Source organism: Heptranchias perlo, chromosome 25 (assembly GCF_035084215.1).
Source record: "Heptranchias perlo isolate sHepPer1 chromosome 25, sHepPer1.hap1, whole genome shotgun sequence".
NCBI classification, from domain to species: domain Eukaryota; kingdom Metazoa; phylum Chordata; class Chondrichthyes; order Hexanchiformes; family Hexanchidae; genus Heptranchias; species Heptranchias perlo.
This window is the reverse complement of record NC_090349.1, coordinates 10,927,777-10,952,628: the sequence shown is the minus strand read 5'-3', so window position 1 is coordinate 10,952,628 and position 24,852 is coordinate 10,927,777. Positions and strand designations below refer to the sequence as shown.

Genomic DNA, 24,852 nt, shown 5'->3' with positions numbered 1-24,852 from the left:
TGGCCTCAATGCCCCTGAGTCAGGAAGAGAAAAATTCCCTTCTCCTGCTCCTGATTGCTCTCAAACACCCGCTGCTGGAAGTGTGCATGTGTGGGCATCACCTGAGGACAAGACTGTGATACGGTCCGCAGTTTAATAGCCCGGGGGGATTTCATTTTGTAAATTCACATGCTCAGCCTAGTATTTAGGCCTGTTCCTTCATTAGGGTTGCCAACCCTCCAGGATTGCCCTGGAGTCTCCAGGAATTAAAGATTAATCTCCAGGACACTGCTGCGAGCAACACCCGGGAGAAAAATCGCAGCATCATTAAAAATTGTGGGGTCTTTAAAATATTCTTTGTACACTTTTGTTTATTAGTTACAAAAATATCTGATGTGGGAAGAAAGACTGTTTGACTGACAGTCAAGAATCATCCATTCGGGTAACAAAGAGTCTGTGGGAAGGCGGTGTGCCTCGAGGATGGACTTGTTGGGCGACCAATGGCAGGAATGTGGGGGCGGATGTGATGACACCTCCAGGAATATGTCCAACCAGAGTTGGCAACCCTCCCTTTCATTATGGTCGAGACTGAACAGAGTGCTGTGAAGAATTTATCCATGCATGTGTTGGGGTTCATTGGGGAAGGTGTGAAGTGATAGGTTTATCCTGCTATCTCATTATCGAAACTCAGTGCCTGGTATGGCACATAGGGGTATTATCAATTCGTTATTGCATTTTCTTTTAAAACTCATTTGGGTAAAGTCTTTATTGAACTGCAGTGGTTAAGTGTGTGCTTCAGAAGGTCAGGCAGATGGAACATTTATCGATTTAAATGCCCTATTAGCAACAGAGTGCGGTGTTGGATACAGGTGACTAGTGATAGATGAGTTGTGCAGAGTGCAACCCCATGTGTGGCTAACTTTTTTATGGCTGGTAGCAACGGAATTTGTAGCCCTGAACATAGGTGACTAATAGAAAAAGAAAGAACTTGCATTTATATAGTGCCTTTCACAACCTTAGAACATCCCAAAGTGCTTTACAGCTAATGAAGGACTTTTGAAGTGTGGTCACTGTTGTAATGTAGGAAACGTGACAGCCAATTTGCACACAGCAAGATCCCACAAGCAGCAATGTGATAATGACCAAATAATCTGTTTGAGTGGTATTGGTCGAGAGATAAATATTGGCCAGGACACCGGGGAGAACTTCCCTGCTCTTCTTCGAAATAGTGCCGTGGGATCTTTTACGCCTACCTGAGGGGGCAGACAGGGCCTCTGACAGTGCAGCACTCCCCCAGCCTAGATTTTGTGCTCAAGTCTCGGGAATGGTACTTGAACACACGACCTCCTGACTCAGAGCTAAGAGTGCTGCCACCAAGTCATAGCTGACACCACAGTACTAGGTAATAGTAATGCAGAGTGCAGCCCTGAATGTAGGTGACTTATCCTGGAGGTGTGCTGTTTAAAACTATCTTTAGCTTTATCCCATGGGGTGGAAATGTTTCACAGCAACATTACTTGTGCCCAGAAACGTGAACCTGACTAGAAAATTATTGCTTGTCCCAGTTAGATAGTGTGCGTGTCCTAGATAGAACTGAAATGTGATGAAATGCTGAAAGACGTAGCCCGCAATTACACAATTGACCGTATTATGCTCTCCTAAAGCTAATGCTGATCTGACAACCCAGGTTCCTTCCACTTGTGGCTATCTGACTCGAGCACATTGACCTCTCTAGATGAATGGACAGTTGGCTATTTACGCCTCTGATCTGGGTGTTTTATTGAGTAAGCAGGTGATCAAACGCTGCGGAGCAGGAAGGAGGGATATCAGTGCAAAGGATAGATACTGTACACAATGTATCTGCTCTAGAGCTCCCTTCCCCTGTTTTTTAAGTTGTTCCCAGTACATTGCTTAGTGCACGCTGGGGAGATCAGTTTACCAACGGCAGGCTCAGCTCTGACAGTCAGCAGTGACTGTTTTTGCAACGACTAGCCCCAGTTGTCCTCACTGCCTTCAATCCCACTGACTGCATTTTGACATTTATAACAAGGTGATTGAGGGCTGATATGTCAGCTGCAGATGAGGGCCCTGATACCAGAGTACAGGTATTGCGCCTTTAAGATCCTCGCCTTTAAGAGGAAGGGTATTGCCCCTTTAAGAGGTAATTGCTACTGGAGTAGAAGGAGACCTCCCTCAGCCAGGTGAGCATAAAAGGGCGAGTTTCAACAGAAGTAGGGAACTGGAAGAGGCTGGGAGTTGGAGAGTTTTCTTAGTTCTGCTGAACCAAACGTGTAGTTTTGTTTTGTGTTTGTTTTAAGTACAGATTGTTCTAGGACTAATGTATATAGGACAAAGGAAGCTCCAAGACGGTAGTACCATGTGACACTTGGTGTCAGAAGTGGGATCGGTGTCTCTAATGGAAAAGGAAAGAGACCAACCCATAATGGAGGACATGTTTAGAGAACTGGTGTGGGCCGCACGAGCTTGGCAAGAGGCCCACCATCCGCTGCTGCCTCAATTCAGCGATCGCTACCTGGGAGGGCCTGGTTCAATAATAGTTGGGTGGTCTCCTGCTGGGCCTCTACAGGGTTTTCCCAGTTTGAGCTGCTGTCTGGGCGGCAGCCTTGGGGAATCCTCGACATAGCTAAAGAGGAATGGGAGGAACTAAACAATTCCTCCAAAAATGTTATTGAACATGTAGTTAAGATGAGAGAGCGGATTGAGGCGGTTATTCCCACAGTGAGGGCTCATTTAGAGAAGGCGCAGGAAAACCAAAGAGCCCAGTACAATAAAGAGACTGCAGTCAGGAGGTTCTGACCAGGCGCCTTGGCGGTGGTGGTGGAACCACTAGGGGACCCTGACCCCAAGGTACAAAGAACAGTTCACCCCTCTAGTGAACTGACTGAGGATCAGTATAGGCAAACTCAACACATGGTAGATCAGAACCACAGTGCATTCACATCTCGACCTAGGAGGACGAGGGCGATCTGCCTTGACCTGGTGATGCCCCCAGGGTGACAATAAAGGTAAGACCGTACAGAATCCCAGAAGACAAATGGAGGGAAGTTAGCCAGGAGATTAGCAGGATGTTGGAACTAGGTGTGATTGAAGAATCACACAGTGAGTGGAGTAGCCCCATTGTTTTTGATCCAAAACCCGACGGCGATTCTGTCGGAAACTGAATGAGGAATCTGAATTCAGTGCTTACCCAATTGAGGGATTGGGAAAAGCCAATTATCTTACCACCTTAGATCTGACCATAGGGGACTGGCAGATCCCTTTAACAGAGTCTGCGGAAAAGAAAACTGCTTCCACGGCTCCCGAGGGGCTCTACCAGTACCATTTGGATTGCATGGGGCCACAGCGACCTTCCAAAGACTCATGGACTAAGTGTTGAAGCCTTATACCCGGTACAATCATCAATAGTTCAGACTGGGGTTTCCATTTATGTAACATTAGACACCCTAAGGATATTTGGGCTCACGGTAAATCCAGAGAAGTGTCACATTGTTTGTCAGAGACCAAATACCGAGGGTACACTGTAGGGGGCAGGATGGTGAAGCCTCAGGTAAGAAAAGTTGAAGGTATAAAAGCCTGGCCTCGACTGGTGAATGAGAAGCAAGTCCGGGCATTTTTGGTTATCGTCGGTTACTACTGACCATTTATTGCTGACTTTGCCCTCCGAGCCGCCCCACTTACCAACCTGACGGAAGTGAAAGCACCAAACCTGAGGCGAAGGCTGCTTTCAGAGACCTGAGCCAAGCACTGTGTAATGATCCTGTGCTCGTGGTCCCAGACTTTAGCCAAAAGTTCGTTCTGCAGACCGATGCCTTAGAGGTGGGTTTGGGAGCTGTTTACTCTGTCAAGTAATTGAGGGAGAGAAACATCCCACGCTCTACCTCAGCAGAAAGCTGTTGCCTAGGGAACAGCGATACGCTACGGTGGCAAAGGAGTGCCTGTCAATTAAATGGGCGGTAGAAACTTTAAGATACTGCCTGCTTGGGCGCCAGTTTCTCTTGGTGTCCGATCACGCACCCCTCAGGTGGATGCAGATTAACAAAGAAAAGAATGCCCGTGTTACCCGGTGGTTTATGTCGCTCCAGTCCTACCGTTTTGAGGTGGAACACCGGGCAGGAGTGATTCATGGGAATGGCGATGCCCTTTCCCGGGTGTACTGCCTCGTGGCGCAAGCCACTAGAGCCAATGGCTCTATACTGTGGGGCGGGGTGGGGTGGGGTGGGGTGGAATGTGTAACAAGGTGATTGAGGGCTGGTATGTCAGCTGTAGGCTGATGAGGGCCCGGATACTGGAGTAAGGGTACTGCCCCTTTACGAACCCCGCTTTAAGAGGAAGGATATTGCCCCTTTAAGAACCTCTCCTTTAAGGGGTAATTGCTACTGGAGTGGGTGGAGACCTCCTGCCACCCAGGTGAGCATAAAAGGGTGAGGTTCAACAGGAGTAGGGAACTGGAAGAGGCTGGGAGTTGTCTCAGTCCTGCTGAATCGAATGTGTAGTTTTGTTTCGTGTGCTATAAACTATAAAAAGTGTTTTAAGTACGGATTGTTCTAGGGCTACTGTTTGTAGGATAAGTGAGAGGCTCTGAGACAGTAGTGCTGTGTGACGCATCTCAATAAACTTGTGACTCGCCTGTAGCTGAGAGGGGGCTGACAAGAACCCAAGATGGTTAATTCCTTGTTCTGTCACAGTTGGAGACACTGCAAGGCAATGGTATGTCATCCACCATATTTAAAGCCATAGTGTTAGATAATTGAGACTTATCGACGGTTTATTGACGTGTAGTGCACCTTATGAAATAATTGTTTTGCAACAAAACAATATCAAATGTGAGGGGATGTAGCCAGTCTATGTCCATTGCCAGTAATTCTTGTTCATTTAAATCTGAAAAAGCAGCCGCTGGTGTTCCTTTACTGCAGTGTTTCAACGCTAGCAAGCTGCTTGACCCATTAATGGCCTATTAATTATTTAGGCAATAATAAATGAGGGGGGTTTTGCCTTGTCAGTGATTGTCTTGGCATGAAGTGACAATTCACGGAACATTCATTGTCTTTCTGTTCATGTCACGTTGAAACCATGAGGAATGCAGCCGTTAGATCCTGTATTTTAAACACATGCTGCCAATCTGATTGGAGATTCTAGTCCAGTGTTCAGTAAATGGTGTAAGTTTGCAATAAATCTTGGCCCGTCGTAGCACTGATGTCTGCCTGGTTATTCTGCCAAGGCTTTACACTGCAGTGGTCGTAGGAACATAGGAACAGGAGTAGGCCATTTAGCCCCTTGAGCCTGCTCTGCCATTCAGTTAGATCATGCCTGATTTGTACCTCAACTCTATTCGGTCAGTCCATTCTTAGAGTACTTTGTTCAATATTGGCCACCAAACCACAACAAAGATATGCTTGGAGTACAAAGAGCAGAAAGACTTAGCTCATCCGTTTTATAGTTGAGATATGAGGAAGGATTAGAGAAACTTAAGTTTTAGAATCTATTAAAGGGGATCTCATCAAAATTTATCAAATGTTAAATGATATAGATGAGGTAAGCTCAGAATATGAGTTTATGATAGGATCAGAGGACAAAAATTGAAATGAATGAAAAGCAAATTTAGAACAGGATTTTTGATATCTGGAATTCTCCTCCCCCCTCTCACCACCCCCAGTAAGGGCTTCGATGCCGGGAGAATTGGAGCTTTCAAGACTGAGTGCGATAGATTTTTATTAGGTAAGGGTATTAAGGAATATGGAGCTAAGGCAGGTAAATGGAGTTGAGGTACAGATCAGCCATGATCTAATTGAATGGCGGAGCAGACTTGAGGGACTGAATGGCCTCCTCTTGTTCCTATGTAACAGATATTCAAAAGAGTGATAAATGTTTGTAACAATTTGCTAAGGCAGGTAATAGAAGCAAACACATTCTGGTTATTCAAAATATTATAAGTCGCCGTGATGATGCCGTGAGTTGATGTACTAGAGGGATGAACTTTGAAGGGCTGAATTGTCAAGAAATTTAAGCTGCTTTGGTTTTCCTTTTAATTAAAAGTTCAGATGGTAACTTCTAATCGAGAGATCAATAAAATGTTTTGAACCTAGATCAGTTTGGTTAACTGATTTAAAATGTGATTAGTTACATTGACATTAATTACAGGAGTTTCTTTTGAGTTGAACAAGTTGATAGTTTAACCTTTGTGAATGCCTGGAATCTTGTGTGACTAGTGTAGCTAGGAGGCAAAATGTCACTTTCCTGTTAATTAGATTGTGAGAAACCTAGGTCACATTTCTCTATATATTAATCGGATCATGTTGTTTGAATATTGTAAATTATATTTTTGGATACAATTTCTGTTTATCTTAAAATCTTGACTTCAAAGGAATGAAAAGGATCAAAATGGGTATTGATCAGTTCACAGTTCATTTTGAGTAGGATTCAGTTAGACGGAGGACACTATAAATACAAGGCTTACATTAAGTACATTACCTTTCAGTTCAGTTGATGCACCAAAACCAAAGGAGGAACCAGAGGCCAAGTTCACTTTTCCAGCAATTAGAACTTTTTTTTAAATGGGGAAAAAACTATTATCTTTCTTCAGACGTTATTGAGAAAGGTAACAAACCTATTATGGATTTTGCTAATTATATTTATATTTGATACTGGTCAGCCTCCCGTGGTGTTGCACACCAGGAGTTAAATCCAAGTGTAGCAGCAAGATGAAGCAATGTTTGAGGCCAGGGGATGATTGGACCATTGGCATGCAGGCACAACTCCAAACCCATTTTAAAGTCACACATTTCAGTTCTTAGTTTTAGATTTCTATTACAAATTCCTGTGTCCAACTTTATAATAGAAGCTACCTATGTAAACTTGTCACACTGTAATTAAACCCTCCCCTCCTTATCCTCTTCCCCCCCCCCCCCCCCCCCCACCAATTTCCTTTCGGTGTATTGTTGGTTCTGGGGATATGAGAAAGGGAAGTCCCAGCAAGTGCGAGCAAGGCACCCGGGAGGGCTTCAGCCCAACGATCAGTTCAGACAGGCCGAGTTGTCACTAAAAACCTGTAAGTACTACATAAAGGCATTTAATATAATTTGTTGGAACATATTGCTAAAGTTACAGATTAAAAATTAGGCAATTAAAAATGTTTTACTCTCGCCTATTGGAAGCTCATCCTTAAAAATCAAAATGGTGGCATAGCTGGCTCATGGGATGGAAATAATATATTAGCAGGGATTGAGGATTGGTTAATGAACAGAAAACAGAGAGTAAGAATAAATGGGTCATTTTCAGGTTGGCAGGCTGTAACTAGTGAGGTACTGCAAGGATCAGTGCTTGGGCCTGAGCTATTTACAATCTACGTTAATGACTTAGATGAAGGGACTGAGTGCAATGTATCCAAGTTGGTTGACGATACAAAGCTAGGTGGGAAAGTAAGCTGTGAGGTGGACGCAAAGAGGCAGCAAAAGGATATAGACAGGTTAAGCGAGTGGGCATGAAGGTGGCAGATGGAGCGTAATGTGGGGAAATGTGAAATTATTCACTTTGGAAGGAAGAATAAAAAAGCAGAATATTCTTTAAAAGGTAAGAGAATAAGAAATGTCGGTAGTCAGAGGGATTTGAGTGTCCTTGTACATGAATCACAGAAAGTTAACATGCAGGTGCAGCAAGCAATTAGGAAGGCAAATGGTATGTTAGGCTTTATTGCAAGGGGGTTGGAGAATAAAAGTAAGGAGGTCTTGCTGCAATTATATAGGGCTCTGGTGAGACCACACCAGCTCCTATTTCTTATGTTCACAGTCAATCAGCATGACCAATTTGCATGGGCGAAACTCGCGTTAAATGTGGACATAGGGATTTATAATGAGGGAAAACGTTAACAGAAAAAGTGTGACAAAAAGATGATGACAGGAAGTATGTGCATACTAAGCTTTTTAGTATTATAGATAAATTGCACTATTTTGTGCATCATGCTTCCATTTAATTATAATTAAGTCTTAGTTGCTTTAAGCTAAGAAATCTCTGGCCCATATGTAATATTCACCTATTTGAAGAGAAAGTACAGCATAGTGCAAGACTGCATTAATTCCAATTGAGGTAATTGTTAAATCCTCCAGTGACACAACTCTGCGAAAGACAGATCATCGCTGAAAATACAGCTAGTGGATCATAGGAGAGAAGGTCACTTACAGGAATTGCAATGAATCCATTGAGAGAAAATTGTAAAATCTTCTCTCCTCCGTCACTTTTCCTTATGTTGGCTGGATTGGTATTTCTTGTGACTGAATGTAGAGCAGAAGTGTATGACCTTTCTTTTCAAAACTGCTTTTAAAAAAAAAGGTTCACGCCTTGAAAGCATATGTTTGCGCCTGGAACTTGGCACAGACTGCACAGGGCAAGATAGCAGGCATTTCATTAAATAACAGAAAAATCACTCAAGGAGAGATGAACCATTTCACTGTATGTATGAAAATCTGAGGTAATATTTTAGCCCTGTACTGCTGCGCCCTTACTGTCTATGACTTTCACTCTGCCTCACACTCACGATGCAAGTTCTTCCTTCTCATGAATCTCAGCCTGCCAGATAATCAGCTTTCTAAAAGAAATCCTCAAATTGATGCCCTGATGGCTAAAAGGTAAATTCTTTGTCTCTGAGCTGTGTACCCCAGGACAGCCCCAGGATTTGATCCCTGGACTGTGGTGATCTCCGCCAGAACAATGGTAGGGGCACTGCAATTCGCTGCAGAACCTGATGTGGAAGGGAAAAATGGCCAGGGCACTCACTCCTGTTTGCTGTAACATGACCTTTGCTGGAAGTCCATGTGGGTGAACATGGGATTGGTCTAGACTGTGACTCTTCCAATGTTTGAATGGCTTGCCAATGCCCACTGTTGAAATTCACTTGGGCGAGGTGCTCAAATTCAACTGAAACCCCACCCCCAGCAAGGAGGCAGTGTATTCGGGAAAGAAGGGGAAGGATGATAATTGGAGAAGAAAAAAATAATTCTCATTTGTTTCCTCTGTCCAATCTTGGACAATCTTCATTTCTATCTATGATTTGGAGCAAGAAATGACTGAGTGGGCAGCACAGGCACGTCCTTTCAGTATATCTAGAGATTCATAAACACCAATCACATAAGTTTTCCAGTGAAACAAGCGTTTCCAGCATCCACACAAGAATCCAACATTCACCAACGCAACATCACCCAATTTGACTAATCATCTAGTGAGACACCTTTGGCAAGAATCCTTACACATTGCAAATTTGATGGGATACCTCCCTGGCTGACTCGGTTAGTAAGGGCAATGTATAACTCCTCCATGAAGGTCCCAGGTTAATTTCCTGGTCTATGCTGAGTTAGCTGACCTCAGTTGAGGTAGGAATTGATGTGCTGTCTCACCAACTCAGGGGCTAGGGAGAGAAAAGTCAACCAGGGCTTCTGATTGCTACCCGGAAAGCCCTTCTAGACAATGCATGTGTGTGGACTTTTGGGGGAAGTCTATAATGCCCTATGTTGCTGAAAAGCCTCTCAGCACTCGCTGTCTAGGTTACCATGTGAAGAATGTCCACTCAAGAAAGGTGCCATGTGGCAACTCTAACAGTCTCAGTGGGAGTGATATGGGACATGGGCTGGGACGCAAACAGGCGGAACCGCCTTTGCCGCCAGTTATACCACACACACGATATTCAATTCTATTGAAGTCAATGGTACTAAATATCGAGCAGGGCATATAATGGGCGTCCGATGTGATACTGCCGGCTGTGCATCTCCGCCAATGTCCAATTTCAGCCCCATTGGTTTTAATGATACCTGGTGGGTGTCCAATCTAAGTAGCTGTTATGATTTTGCTAGCTTATAACCGTAGCTCTGTCTTGTGCAGCATTCAAACACATCAATACACTACCCCATTTTTTTTAATGCTTGTAGCAAAATATATAACTTATAACATTTGCAACTGGCAACACTGCTACCAGGGTTTTGGTTTCAGACTGGCTCCACAGTTAAAAGGTTTAACCTTGCAAAATAATTTACAGCTTCATATTCTACTTTATTCAAATCCATTATTTGTAGGTGTTTGAAAGCTCTTCTGTGTACAAGGAAAATGATTTATTTATTAGGACAGCATTATGTAGTAGGGCATCTGCACTTGTGTTTAATGCATCCACAATACTGTACCATTTATGCACACACTGCATTCCACCTACTGTATACAGTACTATGCCCCTGTAGAGCACATAGACTTTACTATAACCCTTTAGTTATCTACTTGGATATACAGGGCACACTATAATGTATGTAAGGTGTTGTATTTCTCTGTATTTAAAATGTTTGCCAGCTACCTTGACTAAATTAACTCTTCCTCATGGTTCTTGTTCTGTATTTATACATTCTTCAATTACATAAATGCTCTTTGGTGTTTGTATAAGAAATTGTCTTTACTCTCTACAATCTTGTGTTGAGTCCCCTGCTTTGTGACTACTTAACTGTTAATTGGTTATCCAACAGAACACTTCTATGACTCAATAATCTCTAAGTACCAGAGTTGATTCCATATAATGATCTTTAAGATATGAGGTAGTCTTGTATTGTGAATTAAAAGCAGTCCCTTCTTTCTAAGTATAATCCCTGAGTTGGTGTCAGAAACATAAAGGTGGAGGAAACTGTAAGGAAGGTACTGAAAGATCCAGCCATATGTCTGATTATCCATTGGTGCTTATAGATAAGAACATAAGAAATAGGAGCAGGAGTAGGCCATACAGCCCCTCGAGCCTGCTCCGCCATTCAATAAGATCGTGGCTGATCTTCTACCTCCACTCCACTTTCCTATCCTATCCCCATATCCCTCGTTTCCTGACCTTTCGTCGACATGAAACGTTAATTCTGTTTCTTTCTCCACAGATGCTGCCTGACTTGCGGAGTATTTCCAGCATTTTTTGTTTTTATTTCAGATTTCTAGCATCCGCAGTATTTTGCTTTTATCTGATTCTGCTTTTCTATTCTTCCCACCAAAGTGGATAATTTCACATTTCCCCACATTATACTCCGTCTGCACCTTCTTGCCCAATCACTTAACCTTCTTGCCGCCTCTTTGCGTCCTCATCACAGCTTACTTTCTCACCTAGCTTGGTATCATCAGCAAACTTGGATACATTTCACTCTGCCCCCTCATCTAAGTCATTGATATAGATTGTAAATAGCTGAGGCCCCAGCACTGATCCTTCTAGCACCCCAACCTGCCAACCCAAAAATGACCCGTTTATTCCTACTCTCTCTTTTCTGTCTGTCAACCAGTCCTCAGTCCATGCTAATATATTACCCCCAGTCTCATGAGCCCTAATCTTGTGTAACAACCTCTTGTGTGGCACCTCATTGAATGCCTTTTGAAAATCCAAATATACTACATCCACTGGTTCTCCCTTATCTACCCTGCTAGTTACACCATCAAAAAACTCTAATAGATTTCCTTTTCAAGTTAATCAAAAGGATCTGAAATGGTCTGTCGAAATCTATCTCAACTTGACTCAGCGTCCTGAAAACTTCTAGTCAGTATTGAGTACAGGAATAGATGATTCATCAGAGAGAGCTCCGAATGCTAATGGGGGGCTGGCTGTGACTTATCGGGAACTGACTGATTACACTAATCTGACGACATCATGAAGCACAAGTCAGCTCAACTCTGAATTTGAATCAATGCCTTAAACTCACTCCTAGGTGTTTCTTACTCTTCATATGAACACTGTCAACATTTATTATAAATTTATAATGTTGATGCTGCGTTAGTGTTCTCATTTTTTGCATTTGGTGTATTGAGCATAGTAGATGCAACTTAATGTACAGGGAGTTGAGTTGCAATAAAGACATCAATTAGCTAAGTGCATGTTATCTTGAATGGTAGTGATGGAATATCAATTTGGGGTTTTGGTTTCAGATATTAGGAAATATACAGTATCTAATACACTATATAACATCCTGTATTCTTTCTATATACTCGTGTATATATATATATATAGTGTGTGTGTGTGTAATATACTAGTAAATGCTATGATAATTAATTACACCATTGCTGCTCCTCTTTGGCACTGGTGTAGATAATCAGATCTGGGACAAGTGTCATTATACATTTGAGCTCTACCAATACAAGGACTCTTAAGGGCAGATGATGGTCACTGTTTTTGCACTGGTTTATTGCTGTTCCTTTGCAGCTTTGCTTAGCCATCCAGGATAATGCCATTTCTATCGCCTCTTCAAGTCTTTTGACTGGTACTGCCTTTTCTGACTGGTAATTGAAACTCTGCGAGCAGCCACCACACCGACTGGGCACAAAACCTCTACAGTTGTCCTGGCCCTCTAGGCCTGCCCCTGCTATTCAATGATCGGATTCACCTATTTCAGCAACCTTCTGTTCAAGTGCCTCCTCTAGTCCAACTCCACTCATCTCTGTTGGCTTCTTTGAAGATTTTACTGTCGTCTCCTACGACCGTCTCCTACCAGTCTTTGGCGGACTACAACATCCTCCCACTTTTAACTGACATTGTGGTTCTTGACAGGATTTAAAGTCTTCTCCTTCACCCCCTGAGCAGCCTCTACTTGGATCCTTTTCCAGGGTGTAATTATTATGCCTGTCTGATGGGTGCCAGCCTATCTGATGGGTGTCATGCATGCTGACAGTACCTGCTTCAAATTACTAACTCTTTTGCCAGAAGCTTCTGTCTCAGTGCCAGTACGTTTTGATAAAATATTATCAAATGATTTGACCTATTCAGTAATAACTGTGAAATATTCCATTTACCAGCTTGTAATATAAATTATATTATACACACTACATAATATTCTAATATAGTATATGCATGCCCTGTATTCTAAAGTACACTACATGAGCAGTACATAATGTACCATAGTGTGCAATATGTTTTAAATAAAATATAACGGTGTGCGTTGTTTGCTATATAATACACTATGGAATATGCAATGTAACACTGTACATTTTATTTGCTGAGCCTATTCATAGTTAGTGGGCAGAACTTCTAACGTACTGAACAATATAGGCTAGAAATTACTATTGGCTATGTTCCTGTTTGAACATTGAATATGCTGGTGTCAAATACCTCTCTCTGCTATTTAACCCATGGTTAACTCCTCTGCTAAAATAGCAAAGAAAGGAATTAAGCTTTCATAAGATGACACCGCTGACCATAATTTCCAGGCTTCTATGGTTTACACCACGTAAAATGCCACATAACAGATTATACGTTGTTTGCACAGTCATGGACCCTCCCCAATTTAATTCCCTGTGGGAAGTGAATACTCACAGGAACTGTGAAACCTCTCCCTGACCCCTGTTGGTAATCAATCAAACTAAAATTCCAGGATGTCGGTGTAACCTTACTTGAGCCCGGCCAGTTGCATTCCAGAGGTGACATTTCCATGCTGCCCACGGGACTGGAGACATAGTGTTCCACATGGCATTTGATTGTCTATATCTATACTTATATTGTTTAATGCTGTTCTTAACCACACAATCATCAGGTTACTTTTAAAAGGGTTTAGTCAATGCAGCATTAACCGCTTTCAATAAACCCACCTTCTAACTTCTCATCTTCCTTGAGAATCAGCAGATTTGTGCTTTATTCATAGATTTTTAAATAACCTGTTTACCTCAACATTATCCATTCTTCTTGTTTATAAAAACCTTTCAATCATCTGTCCTCAAATCTATTCTGAGAGCCTTTCTTCACAATTTAGAGCCCAACATTCTGAATTGTCCCTTGTTGCTCTTCTCTGAGCTCTTGCCCACACACCAATGTCCTTTTTGAAGAAAGGGTGTCCAAAATTCCATAATTTTCTAAATGTGGTCTCACCAATCAATTATACAGAGTCAAAATAATCTGTTTTCAGCTTGGCATCAAATGCTCCAAAGACGCACCCCAGTACCTGGTTAACTTTTTTAAGTGGTTTACGTTGACCAGATTCAAATCATTTTGCTTCACCCATTCTTTATCCCATCCACGTAGTTGATGCAGATTCCTTTTGCATGCCATCATTTTGTCTTTCACTAGTCACCTGGGCATGTAGCTTATGATCATCAGCAATATTATAATATGACTAGCATGGCTTTATGAAGGGGGAGTCATTTGTGACAAATTTGCTTGAGTTCATTGAGGACATAACGTACAGGGGGGATAAAGGGGAACCGGTGGACGTAGTGTATTTAGACTTCCAGAAGGCATTCGACAAGGTGCCACATAAAAGATTATTGCTCAAGATAAAGAATCACTGGATTGGGGGTAATATTCTGGCATGGGTGGAGGGTTGGTTATCTAACAGGAAGCAGAGAGTTGGGATAAATGGTTCATTCTCGGACTGGCAACCTGTAGCCAGTGGTGTTCCGCAGGGGTCGGTGCTGGGTCCCCAACTCTTTACAATCTATATTAACGATTTGGAGGAGGGGACCGAGTGTAACATATCAAAGTTTGCAGATGATACAAAGATGGGAGAGAAAGTAGAGAGTGAGGAGGACATAAAAAACCTACAAGGGGATATAGACAGGCTGGGTGAGTGGGCGGAGATTTGGCAGATGCAATACAATATTGGAAAATGTGAGGTTATGCACTTTGACAGGAAAAATCAGAGAGCAAGTTATTATCTTAATGGCGAGAAACTGGAAAGTACTGCAGTACAAAGGGATCTGGGGGTCCTAGTGCAAGAAAATCAAAAAGTTAGTATGCAGGTGCAGCAGATGATCAAGAAGGCCAACGGAATGTTGGCTTTTATTACTAGGGGGATAAAATATAAAAACAGAGAGGTATTGCTGCAGTTATATAAGGTATTGGTGAGACCGGACCTGGAATACTGCATACAGTTTTGGTGTCCATACTTGAGAAAAGACATACTTGCTCTCGAGGCAGTACAAAGAAGGTTCACTCGGTTAATCCTGGGGATGAGGGGGTGGACATATGAGGAGAGGTTGAGTAGATTGGGACTCTACTCATTGGAGTTCAGAAGAATGAGAGGCGACCTTATTGAAACATATAAGATTGTGAAGGGGCTTGATCGGGTGGATGCGGTAAGGATGTTCCCAAGGATGGGTGAAACTAGAACTAGGGGGCATAATCTTAGAATAAGAGGCTGCTCTTTGAAAACTGAGATGAGGAGAAACTTCTTCACTCAGAGGGTAGTAGGTCTGTGGAATTTGCTGCCCCGGGAAGCTGTGGAAGCTACATCGTTAAATAAATTTAAAACAGAAATAGACAGTTTCCTAGAAGTAAAGGGAATTAGGGGTTACGGGGAGAGAGCAGGAAATTGGACATGAATTTAAATTTGAGGTTAGGATCAGATCAGCCATGATCTTATTGAATGGCGGAGCAGGCTCGAGGGGCCGATTGGCCTACTCCTGCTCCTATTTCTTATGTTCTTATGTACCCTTGGGCTATCGTTGGCGAATAGTGTGACCAGCTGGAGACCAAGAAGAGATCCTAGTATTGTTCCTCAGTCAGAGCTTTTTCCTTTCATCATCACTTTCTGTTTTGTATTGCCAAGCCAATTCTCAACCCAACTAGCTAATTTGCTATTAGTTCCATGAGCCATGATCTTCTTTAAAAGTTTTGCATGTGGAAATGTGCTGAATACTATCTGAAAATCCAAGAAAAATTATACCCACGGGATGCCCTTTTTTCGCTAATTTAGTTAGCTCCTCAAAGGGCAACCTATTTGTAAAATCATGCTGACTCATGCCTGCTAAGGCCTCCGTACTGTTTATTTTTTTTTATTTGTTCATGGGATGTGGGTGTCAATGGCAATTAGGGATGGGCAATAAATGTACGATCATTGGTAGCATCCTACTAAATGCTCTTGAGGAATTAACCTTACTACTGACTCTCGACTAACTGGTCAAATTTCCTCAGTTGATATATCTTGACTTTTTTTTGAATCTAGGGAATATATTTGCTATCCTACAGTTCTTATGTCACAACCTGAGTAATTATTGAGCTTCAGTGTTTAGTGTTATTTATTGTTATAGAGCAACCTGGGTGAAGGGCCACGGCCCGTAATGCAGGGCAATGCCAACCATTGGACAGAGTTAGAGAGAAGATGAGGTAAATGAAGAAGTTGTGATTAGGAAAAACAAAGCTTGCGTTTCAAAAGCCTGTATGTTTTAACAAGAAAGGAACAATTAGATTGGGAAGGAGTTTTACAGTTTCCGGTCTAAGACTGACGGGGAGCTCACGCTCAACATGGTGAGGATATAGAGAAGAAGCTTAGAAAGAGCAAGAGGTGAACGTTCGGAGGAACAATAGTATAGTGGTACTGTATTGATAAATTAAAAAGTTAATACTAATTTCCTTGAAAGTACAAGGCTGTATTGTACCTGGTCCAAGTGCCCTGTGGGCATTTAATGCTTTGAATGTCTTCATAGCACTCACTTCTATGTATGTTATACACTTCTGAGCCAATGTGACTATCTCTGGAATTTGTCTACTACCTTTACAAAGATTGAAGTGAGGAATTAATTGAACACGTTCACCATTTCTGGTGTATTTATGTTAAAATAATCCCTCCTGGAACATTTTTATTCTGGAGCACTTTGGCTACTTCAAATGTAGCTTTAAAATGGCTTACTATTGGCGTTAACATCAATCATGCATTTCTGACATGAGGTTCAGGTGTCCTCACTGGCTCACACAAGTACCAATCCTCAATGCTGTTTGATTCCATTAAACTCCTAATAATAAGTGTGTGTGTGTGTGTGTGTGTGTGTGTGTGTGTATATATATAAACTCCATATATATGTATGTATATATCATTCAACAATTCAACTGAAACATAAGGTATTTTAGAGAAAGCAAGAAGCCCAGGCCACCTTCCTTCTCATACGTCAGAGAAATGTTATCTACACAGCCTCACCTAGTCCCTAAGGGTGATATACAGTATGACCTGGGATGACTTAATCCTCCTCCCTTTCATCTGTGACGCTTTCCAAAACCTGTTATTGCCTGTGTTCCAAGGCCACGATTCACGGTCTGCCTGGCCGTAGAATGTTGACAGAACTTAGATTCAGCATCATTCTCGCTCCTTGTTTTCCAGTAAGAGAAGGCGAGGGTGTATTATTAGGAGTTGATGCTACCTCAGCATCCAAAGCACAAGTGAAGGGGCTCAATTAAAATTATAGAACTATATCAATCCTACAGTTTTTTTCCCTTTTTTTATTTAGTCTCTATGTGGTAACTCTCCAAGTTTGAGATCAGGAGATCACCATGTTGTGAATTATAGGCACTGTTTTGTGCCCCATAGTGGATCATTCTTAAGAGTGGCCCTCAAGGCCCATATAAAGTGCAAACAAAGTACTGGGGTTCATTTCTAAAGGCATAGAATTCAAAAGCAGAGAAATTATGTTAAACTTATATAGAACCTTGGTTAGACCACACTTAGTACTGTGCACAGTTCTGGTCTCCATATTACAAAAAGGATATAGAAGCACTGGAGAAAGTTCTACCCTCTCAGTTCTGGTATCATCCTTGTAAATCTTTTTTGCACTATCAGGAAAAACTGAACAGATTAGGGCTCTTTTCTCTCGAAAAAAGGACTGAGAGGAGACCTGATAGAGGTCTTTAAAATTATGAAAGGACTGATAGGATTGACGTAGAGAAGATGTTTCCACTTGTGGGGGAGTCCAAAACTAGGGGCCATAAATGTAAGATAGTCACTAATAAATCCAATAAGGAATTCAGGAGAAACTTCTTTAGGTAGAGCGTGGTTGGAACGTGGAACTCACTGCCACATGGAGTGATGGAGACGAATAACATAGATGCATTTAAGGGGAAGCTAGATAAGCACATGAAGGAGAAAGAAAGAGAAGGATATTTTGATCAGGGAAGATGAACTAGGGGGGAGGAGGCTTATGTGGAGCATAAACACCGGCATTGATCAGTTGGGCTGATTGGCCTGTTTCTGTGCTGTATATTCTATGTAAGAAGGGCATCATTTGGATTAGTGGTGCTCAACAAAACGTTATTGATACTGTTGTTGTACTGTGTATGTGTCTGAGGTGGGGGGAGGAAACTCTGTGATTGAATATCTTAACCTATGGATGCCAAGATTGAAACAAGTGCTTCCTGGACAGTGATCCAAAACAAAGTTTTACGTTAAGTTCTCAGTAACATTGTCATAGAAATTTACGGCACAGAAGAAGGCCATTCGGCCCATCGTGCCTGTGCCGGCCAAAAAAGAGCCATCCAGCCTAATCCCACTTTCCAGCTCTTGGTCCGTAGCCTTGTAGGTTACAGCACCTCGGGTGTACATCCAAGTACCCTATAAATGCGATGAGGGTTTCTGCCACTACCACCCTTTCAGGCTTTCGTTCCTTTATGAGAATTTAACATAGAACTTTGTTGGCTCAATATTTTTTGATTTTGCAATTTAACACTTTAGTACCTTTCTCTAATCTGCTGGGTTGACCTGTGCGGCTGGCTGAAACTAGAAAGAGATTTGTGAAAGGGTTTATCTCCTCTGCTTGGAATAGACTTTGTAGTTGTGAGGTGTGAGAAGATTTGTCCCCTCTGCTGGGAGCAAGATGTGCAGTGGTGATTTAAATAAATTGGATCAATCCCTTTGCTGGGAAGTAGGAAGAAGTAGTTAAAAGAGTTAATCCTTTCTGTTGGGATCACTCTGTGTTGTAGCAAGATAGATGAAAGGGTTGATCCTTTCTTGTAACAAGGGTTTGTACTTGCTATGGATAGAAAGTTGGATGAAAGAGTTAATCCCCTCGGCTGGGAACAGGCTTTCCAGTGACTCCCTCAAACGAAGAGGTGAGGGAAATGCCTTAACCCTGCTGTCTGGAACAGCCTGTGCAGTAGTTGGTTCTAGCTCATTAAAGGGAGGTTTAATATCCTGAGTCATGTCTGGCTATTGCTGCTGCCACTGGAATGCATCTCCCTATTGATGAGGTTTTCTAGCTGAAGGATAAGCAGAGCGATGTTGTGACTATGTACTGCTGTTGATGTGCAATCCGATAGCGAGGCCTCGAGACAGCTAAAAGAAGCAGTCTGTGTGTAATGTAATTACAGTGCTGACGAGGGCTGTGATGCAGGATTAAGTGCTATATACAGTACAGAAACTGCTCGACACTCCAGTAGCACTCCTGAGGCATAGGTGGATGAAGATACTGCTTGTGTCAGTCAAAAGGATGCTTAATTTGCTTTTAAATGTCTTGACTAACAGGATCGCGGTGAGAAGATTGCTTATCGACAGAAGCAGTTTTGCTGATTTCTGCCACCTTCAAAGTATGTGGTGACTGGATTCTTGTAGAACTGTTTTATTTTAATAAGTCGGCTACAGAGGATTTTTTTTAAAAGCTTTATTTTTTCTTCACCCCTCTCCTCTCCATTGTAGGGCAGTGCTACACTGCATCTCTATCCACATTTCCGACCTCTCCTGGAGTTTCAAGGTAAGAGCTGCCTTCAGTGAGGTGGGTGTGATCCTTTAAAGCGTAACCATTTCCAGAAAAGAGAGTTCTTCTGAGTACCAGAATAACTAAAGCGTGTGATGTGTGCAAGGTAGCATTGCCTATTGAAACTGCATTTGTACTTTAGAGAGTCAAGCTTGTTCATGTGCCTTATTCTGAAGGGAGAGGGTTGGAGCGGACCATGTGTTAAAAGGATGATACTGATTTAAACTTGATGCGTGGACGGTAGGGTGCAGCTAAGCCATGCAAGGCCAAGGGAGTTGACACTGATGAGTGCTTAAATTGCCATCTTTAGTTGCAGTAGTCGGATGTCCCATCATGGACCCTTGTCTTCAAGTTGCTTTGCGTCTTGTGGGTGGATGTGTGATGCCGAGCGACAGCTCAGGTTTGCTTCCAGTTGTGGTGCTGTCTGCAGCAACCCTCTGCACCACAGGAAAATCGACGGAGGGTTTCTCTCACCATCAGGACCCATTTTACTGTGGGGGTACATGCCATCATTTAAAGAGGGGAACTCATCCTAATGAATCCCATCAGGAGGATTCTCTCCTGCTTTTCTAGCTGGCTTCTTGTCCTCCTGTTTTAATTCTCACTGGTCAGCCTGTGTCGGCTGTGATGGACCCGTATGCGAAGTTATTTTGTCGTAACGGGCTTGTTTACACTGGCCCCTTTCACTGTGAAAGAAAGTCGGCTCAGTCGATGTAGAAAGCACAGCGGGTGAGCAAGTGTTTGACCTCCAAACCCACAATATTCAGGTGACTTGGAAATGAAGACGATGTGAATGAGCTGAAATAACATCAGCGGATATTTTCATTAACCCAGGCGCTTCAACATGCAGCTTGTGTGCAGCCATTTTGTACAGAACGCTGGCAATACAAATGGGGGATTAACGCCCACTCCTCCTGTTCATAAAGCCACTGTGGTGAAACTTCAGGAAGTCATGTGAGGGGGAGTTTTACACACAATGTTTGTGCACAAACTGTCTCTAACTGTCGGTTTTAAAGCAAAAACCACAATAACTTGGGCCAGCAGGGAGAGAGTACAATTACCTCCCTTTATAGCGTTCCGCATAATGTGTCATTCAGTAAAATACAGTTTCCCTTTCAGCAGCTACAATTAGAAGCGTCTGTGTATTTGTACTTTTATTCCGTCGTGCGTACTCACGCACTCAGACGTGCGTGTTTATCGGAATCTGTGCCTCTTCACAATTTCTCCTGCATCATACATTAGAAGGAAAACCATGTCACTGTCAGAAAGCTTAAGCTGTGCAGAATGCAGCTGCCCTTCATCGTTTTATCGGCTGTAGTCCCTGAGAAATGTGCACCGTACACTGTTAGTGCTGGAGGCAGTAAATGGTCATAATCCGCACCCGCACCCTGTCCTCTGTGGGTGACATTGCAGGGCCAGGCAGGAAAACCTTTGCTCTCAGCGCTTTAACTTAAAAATCTATTGGAGCAAAATTAATCCTTGTTTAACCACTTAGAAGTATTTCAGAACCCCGTAGATATATTTTCCACTGTAGATGATCTTTTAAGTGGGAAGAGGTGGGTTGAAAGGGTTAATCCATCTGTTCGGAACAGGCTGGCCAATCTCTCCCTGTAACTGGGAAGAGGTGGGTTGAAAGGCGTGAATTCTATACAAAATGTCTTTTCCCCAGGCTGCTTCTAACCCTTAGGTTTACTGCAGATAAATCCTGGATCATGGAAGATAGAGAAGGACAGGTAAGTGTGCAAGTCTTTCCTTTTATAATGTTTAGAGTTATACAGTAACCCAGCTGAATACTGCAGCATCAGCCCTACACCGATCTTATCCTTGAGTATTTCCCGGTGAAATACATGCCTGGACAGGCACTCCAGTGCAGTACTCTGAGTGCTGCATCATCCACTGTGCTGCCCTTTGGATGAGACATTAAACCAAAACCTTGTCTACCTGTTCTGGTGGTTCCCATGGTTCTATTAGACGAGCAAAGAGCTTACTAAGGTCCTGACCTACATTAGCTCTCAGTCTTGCAACACCATGAATTTAAAATTCTCATCCTTGTTTTCAAATCCCTCCATCACCTCGCCCCTCCCTATCTCTGTAACCTCTTCCAGCCCTGCAACCCTCCGAGATCTCTGCGCTCCTCCAATTCTGGCTTCTTGTGCATCCCCGATTTCTATCGCCCCATTCTTGGCGGCCTGGCTTCAGCTGCCCAGGCCCTGAGCTCTGGAATTCCCTCCCTAAACCTCTCCATCTCTACCTCTCCTCCTTTAATACGCTCCTTAAAACCTGCCTCTGTGACCAAGCTTTTGGTCACCTGTCGTAATATCTCTTTATGTGGCTCGTTGTCAAATTTTGTCTGATAACGCTCCTGTGAAGCGCCTTGGGACATTTTCCTGTGGTAAAGGCGCTATGTGCTTGGAGGGATGATGTCACTGTGGTACAGTGTCTTGCACAGCATTTTGTTTATACACAGAGGAGGACCAGTGACATGAGCTGCAGTACAACAACACCATTGTGTGTTTTGCTTTATTATTTGTAGTTTTCAATAAAAATTAGGTTTTAAAATGCTGAAAACTGCTTTTAAAATGTGCATGCTGTGACAGGTGAAAAGAAAGAACTTGGTTTCTGTAGCGCTTTTCTCATCCTCAGGATGTCCTGAGCGCTTTACAGCCACCTAATTCCTTTTGAAGTGTAGTCACTGTTGTTTAGTAGGCAAAGGTGGTAAAGAGTCTGCAGGTTGACGTGCTGTCCAAAATGATGGCTCTGCATTAGAGTTTTTGGAGCAGAGTGTAGAAGAACACTATGTCAGCCTGAAGACTTCCAGTACGTTGGCGCCATCCCTTCAAATGCCCCGTGTCCTCAATTGTTGATAGCCTATCTGTGCTGCATATCAACTGTCAAATTCCATTTACCAGCCAGACTCACGATTGGTAGCAGGGGTCGATTAACAAAGCTAGCTGAGGATGCCATGACATCAGTGAGCCTCCTTCAGAACTAAGTAGGTGTGGCAGGCGATGGCCTCATTCCTTGCTGTGTTTCTATCTTCTACTTTAGGTTAATGGAAAATGAAACAGCTGCAACTATTCTGTCCATTTTTCAGTGATGTTCCATTTAAAGTTCAAGTAGTATTGCTTGATTTTTTTTTTTAATTGGCAAAAGTGTGTTTGAGAGAGATGAATCTCTAGGAATTTTGTCAGAAAAAAAATATTGAAATGGCCTTAGTATTTCAGTTTAGTATTTATTTTCAATTTACTTTGGAATTTTTATGTCACCTAACTGTTATATTGCAGTCTGTTGCTTGATTGCAAGCCTAAAGCAGGAGGCCTGTAATCCAACTGCGGGCCACCGTGCATATCACAACCTACAAGCCATTTTAACAGAGCAGGAACAAAATTATCCAATAACTTTATGTTCCTATGGCAACGGTCAACTGCTGTCAGACCAGAACCTTAATGTTAGGCACAGCGAAGAATGCTATAATTATAGAATTTGTTTTAAGGTTGAAAATTCTTAAAAGTAGGGCGTTTCTGAGCTAATGTGAATGACTAATACCGCAGAGGACTATCAACGCAATGGCATGCTTTATTCAAATGGATGGATGGCAATAAGATTTTGTGACACGTGCATTTGACTCAATTATTAATGTGCCTCCTCTGAGCAGATTCCTTGAAAATTACGATCAGAGGAACAGAACAATAAAACAATATTTTATGAAAATAATAAACCAGTATAATTTATTTTTAAAAGCAGCAACAAGATTAAAAAAGGATAGCAATGAAAAAGGTGAAAAAAACCACAATTCAGTGAGAAGCTGAAGGGAAAGGAAAGCTGAAATTCTGAGTAATAAACAAGGACGGATTAAGTGAGATACTGAAAGGTCAGAGCTAGTCATACATTAATTATCTCAGTAGTCCATCTCCTATGATGCTGGTCATAATGAGTCAGAAGTTAGGGTGCTTTACAACATGGGCCTGCAAAGCCCCGACAATAATCATCCCTTCCACTCCTAGCAGTTCCAGAGATGTCCTTTCCCCCTGTTATAGGGTATCTCTCTCCATCTTCCCGCATTCCCCCCAGGTCAACGGAGTGTCTCTGCCCATTTCCGGCAACAGACTTTATTTCTCTCTCTTTTCTCTTCGCTATTCAATATGGTCTCTCTTTCTCTCTCTCACTTCCCCCTTACTTTGCCCTTCTGTCTCTCCTGTCACCCCAATGGAGTGTCACTGTTGCTCTCTCTGTCCCCCCTCAACCAGATCCCCAACAGCATTCCTTGCTCCCCTCCCAGCAGGATTTTTTTTCCCTTTCCACCTCAAGGGGATCTCTCCCAAGAGGGTTTCTCCCTTGCTTCCCCTAACAATTTCTGCACTTCTCTTTTCTCCCTGTTCTGCAGCACTGCTGAAATAAATAAAGCTAGGAGTTCACTCACTGGAAACTGACTCGTGCTCATGTACATACTGCAGCTTTAGTGTTTTACATCAGTGGTTCTCAAACTTTTTTTGGTTGGTCCCCATCAAAAAAATTCTCATCATCTCTCTGGGTCCTCTAACTATGGATACTGTTATTGGTAAGTCTGCAAAAAATTTGCTCTCGTTCTGCACTTCTGTTGATTTTCTCTTTCTTTCTGCTCCAAATCTGTACTCCTCCAAATCTGTACTCCTCCACTTCTGCTTCTTCCTTTCTTTCTTTTCCTTCACTTCTGTTTTTCTCACCTCCTCCACTCTTTCTCTTTGCTTCTCCACATCTGTTTTTCTGTTCTTAGTTTCTGTTTTTTCTCATTTCACATTCCCCTTTTCTTACTCTTGTTTTTACCTCTCTTGTTTGTCTCTGCAATATTTTGTTTTACTCTGTTTCTTGCAGCATTCTGCCATGGGGTAGGAAGCAAGACATACGGCTGAAGGGGCCCAGAAAGCGAGAGGGACCAGGCTAAGGCCACTGATCTTCCACAGGGAGCGGGAGGGGAGGCATGGGCTGCTGCTGCAGCACATAGAGTGGGAGGGAGCAGGCAGAGATCTGAGGGGCACAAATCGTTCTGTGCAACAGGAATCACATTCGTCATGCTGCAGTGGAGCCAGACTGCGTGGTGGCACCTGGAAATTGCAGTCTTGTATATCAGAGATGGAATCCAGCATGTGGGCATTTAATTTGTTTACACTGGGGGTGTTACAACAGGACTCTGAACGTGAGGAATTAACCGGTTCAATAATGAAATATGGGGGGCATGGGGGAAGGTGTTTTTCAGCGTCCATGGTGTTCAGAAGCCCATTGAGGTGTGACAAGCTGTTGTGGAAGAGGATTTGTTAGAGCCAAGTTTATGGTTAACTTTGTGATTTATTACATGGTACATCTTCCACCCTCCATAAACTTGAGCTCATCCAAAACTCTGCTGCCTGTATCCTAACTTGCACCAAGTCCCGTTCACCCATCACCCCT

The 24,852-nt window shown here is 42.7% G+C and overlaps 1 protein-coding gene across 2 annotated transcripts in view; it reads left to right on the top strand.

Annotated features, from left to right (window-relative positions):
• LOC137342011 (uncharacterized) overlaps positions 1–24,852 on the top strand; it is a 116,986-nt gene that overhangs the window by 30,538 nt on the left and 61,596 nt on the right. Inside the window, exons 1-2 of one of the 2 annotated variants that reach the window (XM_068005591.1) lie at positions 4,651–4,707; positions 19,371–19,425. In XM_068005591.1, coding sequence (XP_067861692.1) covers positions 4,660–4,707; positions 19,371–19,425 — 103 coding nt within the window. In that variant the 5' untranslated portion in view covers positions 4,651–4,659. Of the gene's footprint in view, positions 1–4,650; positions 4,708–19,370; positions 19,426–24,852 lie in introns of those variants that run through there. The other variant, XM_068005590.1, reaches the window with a different exon arrangement.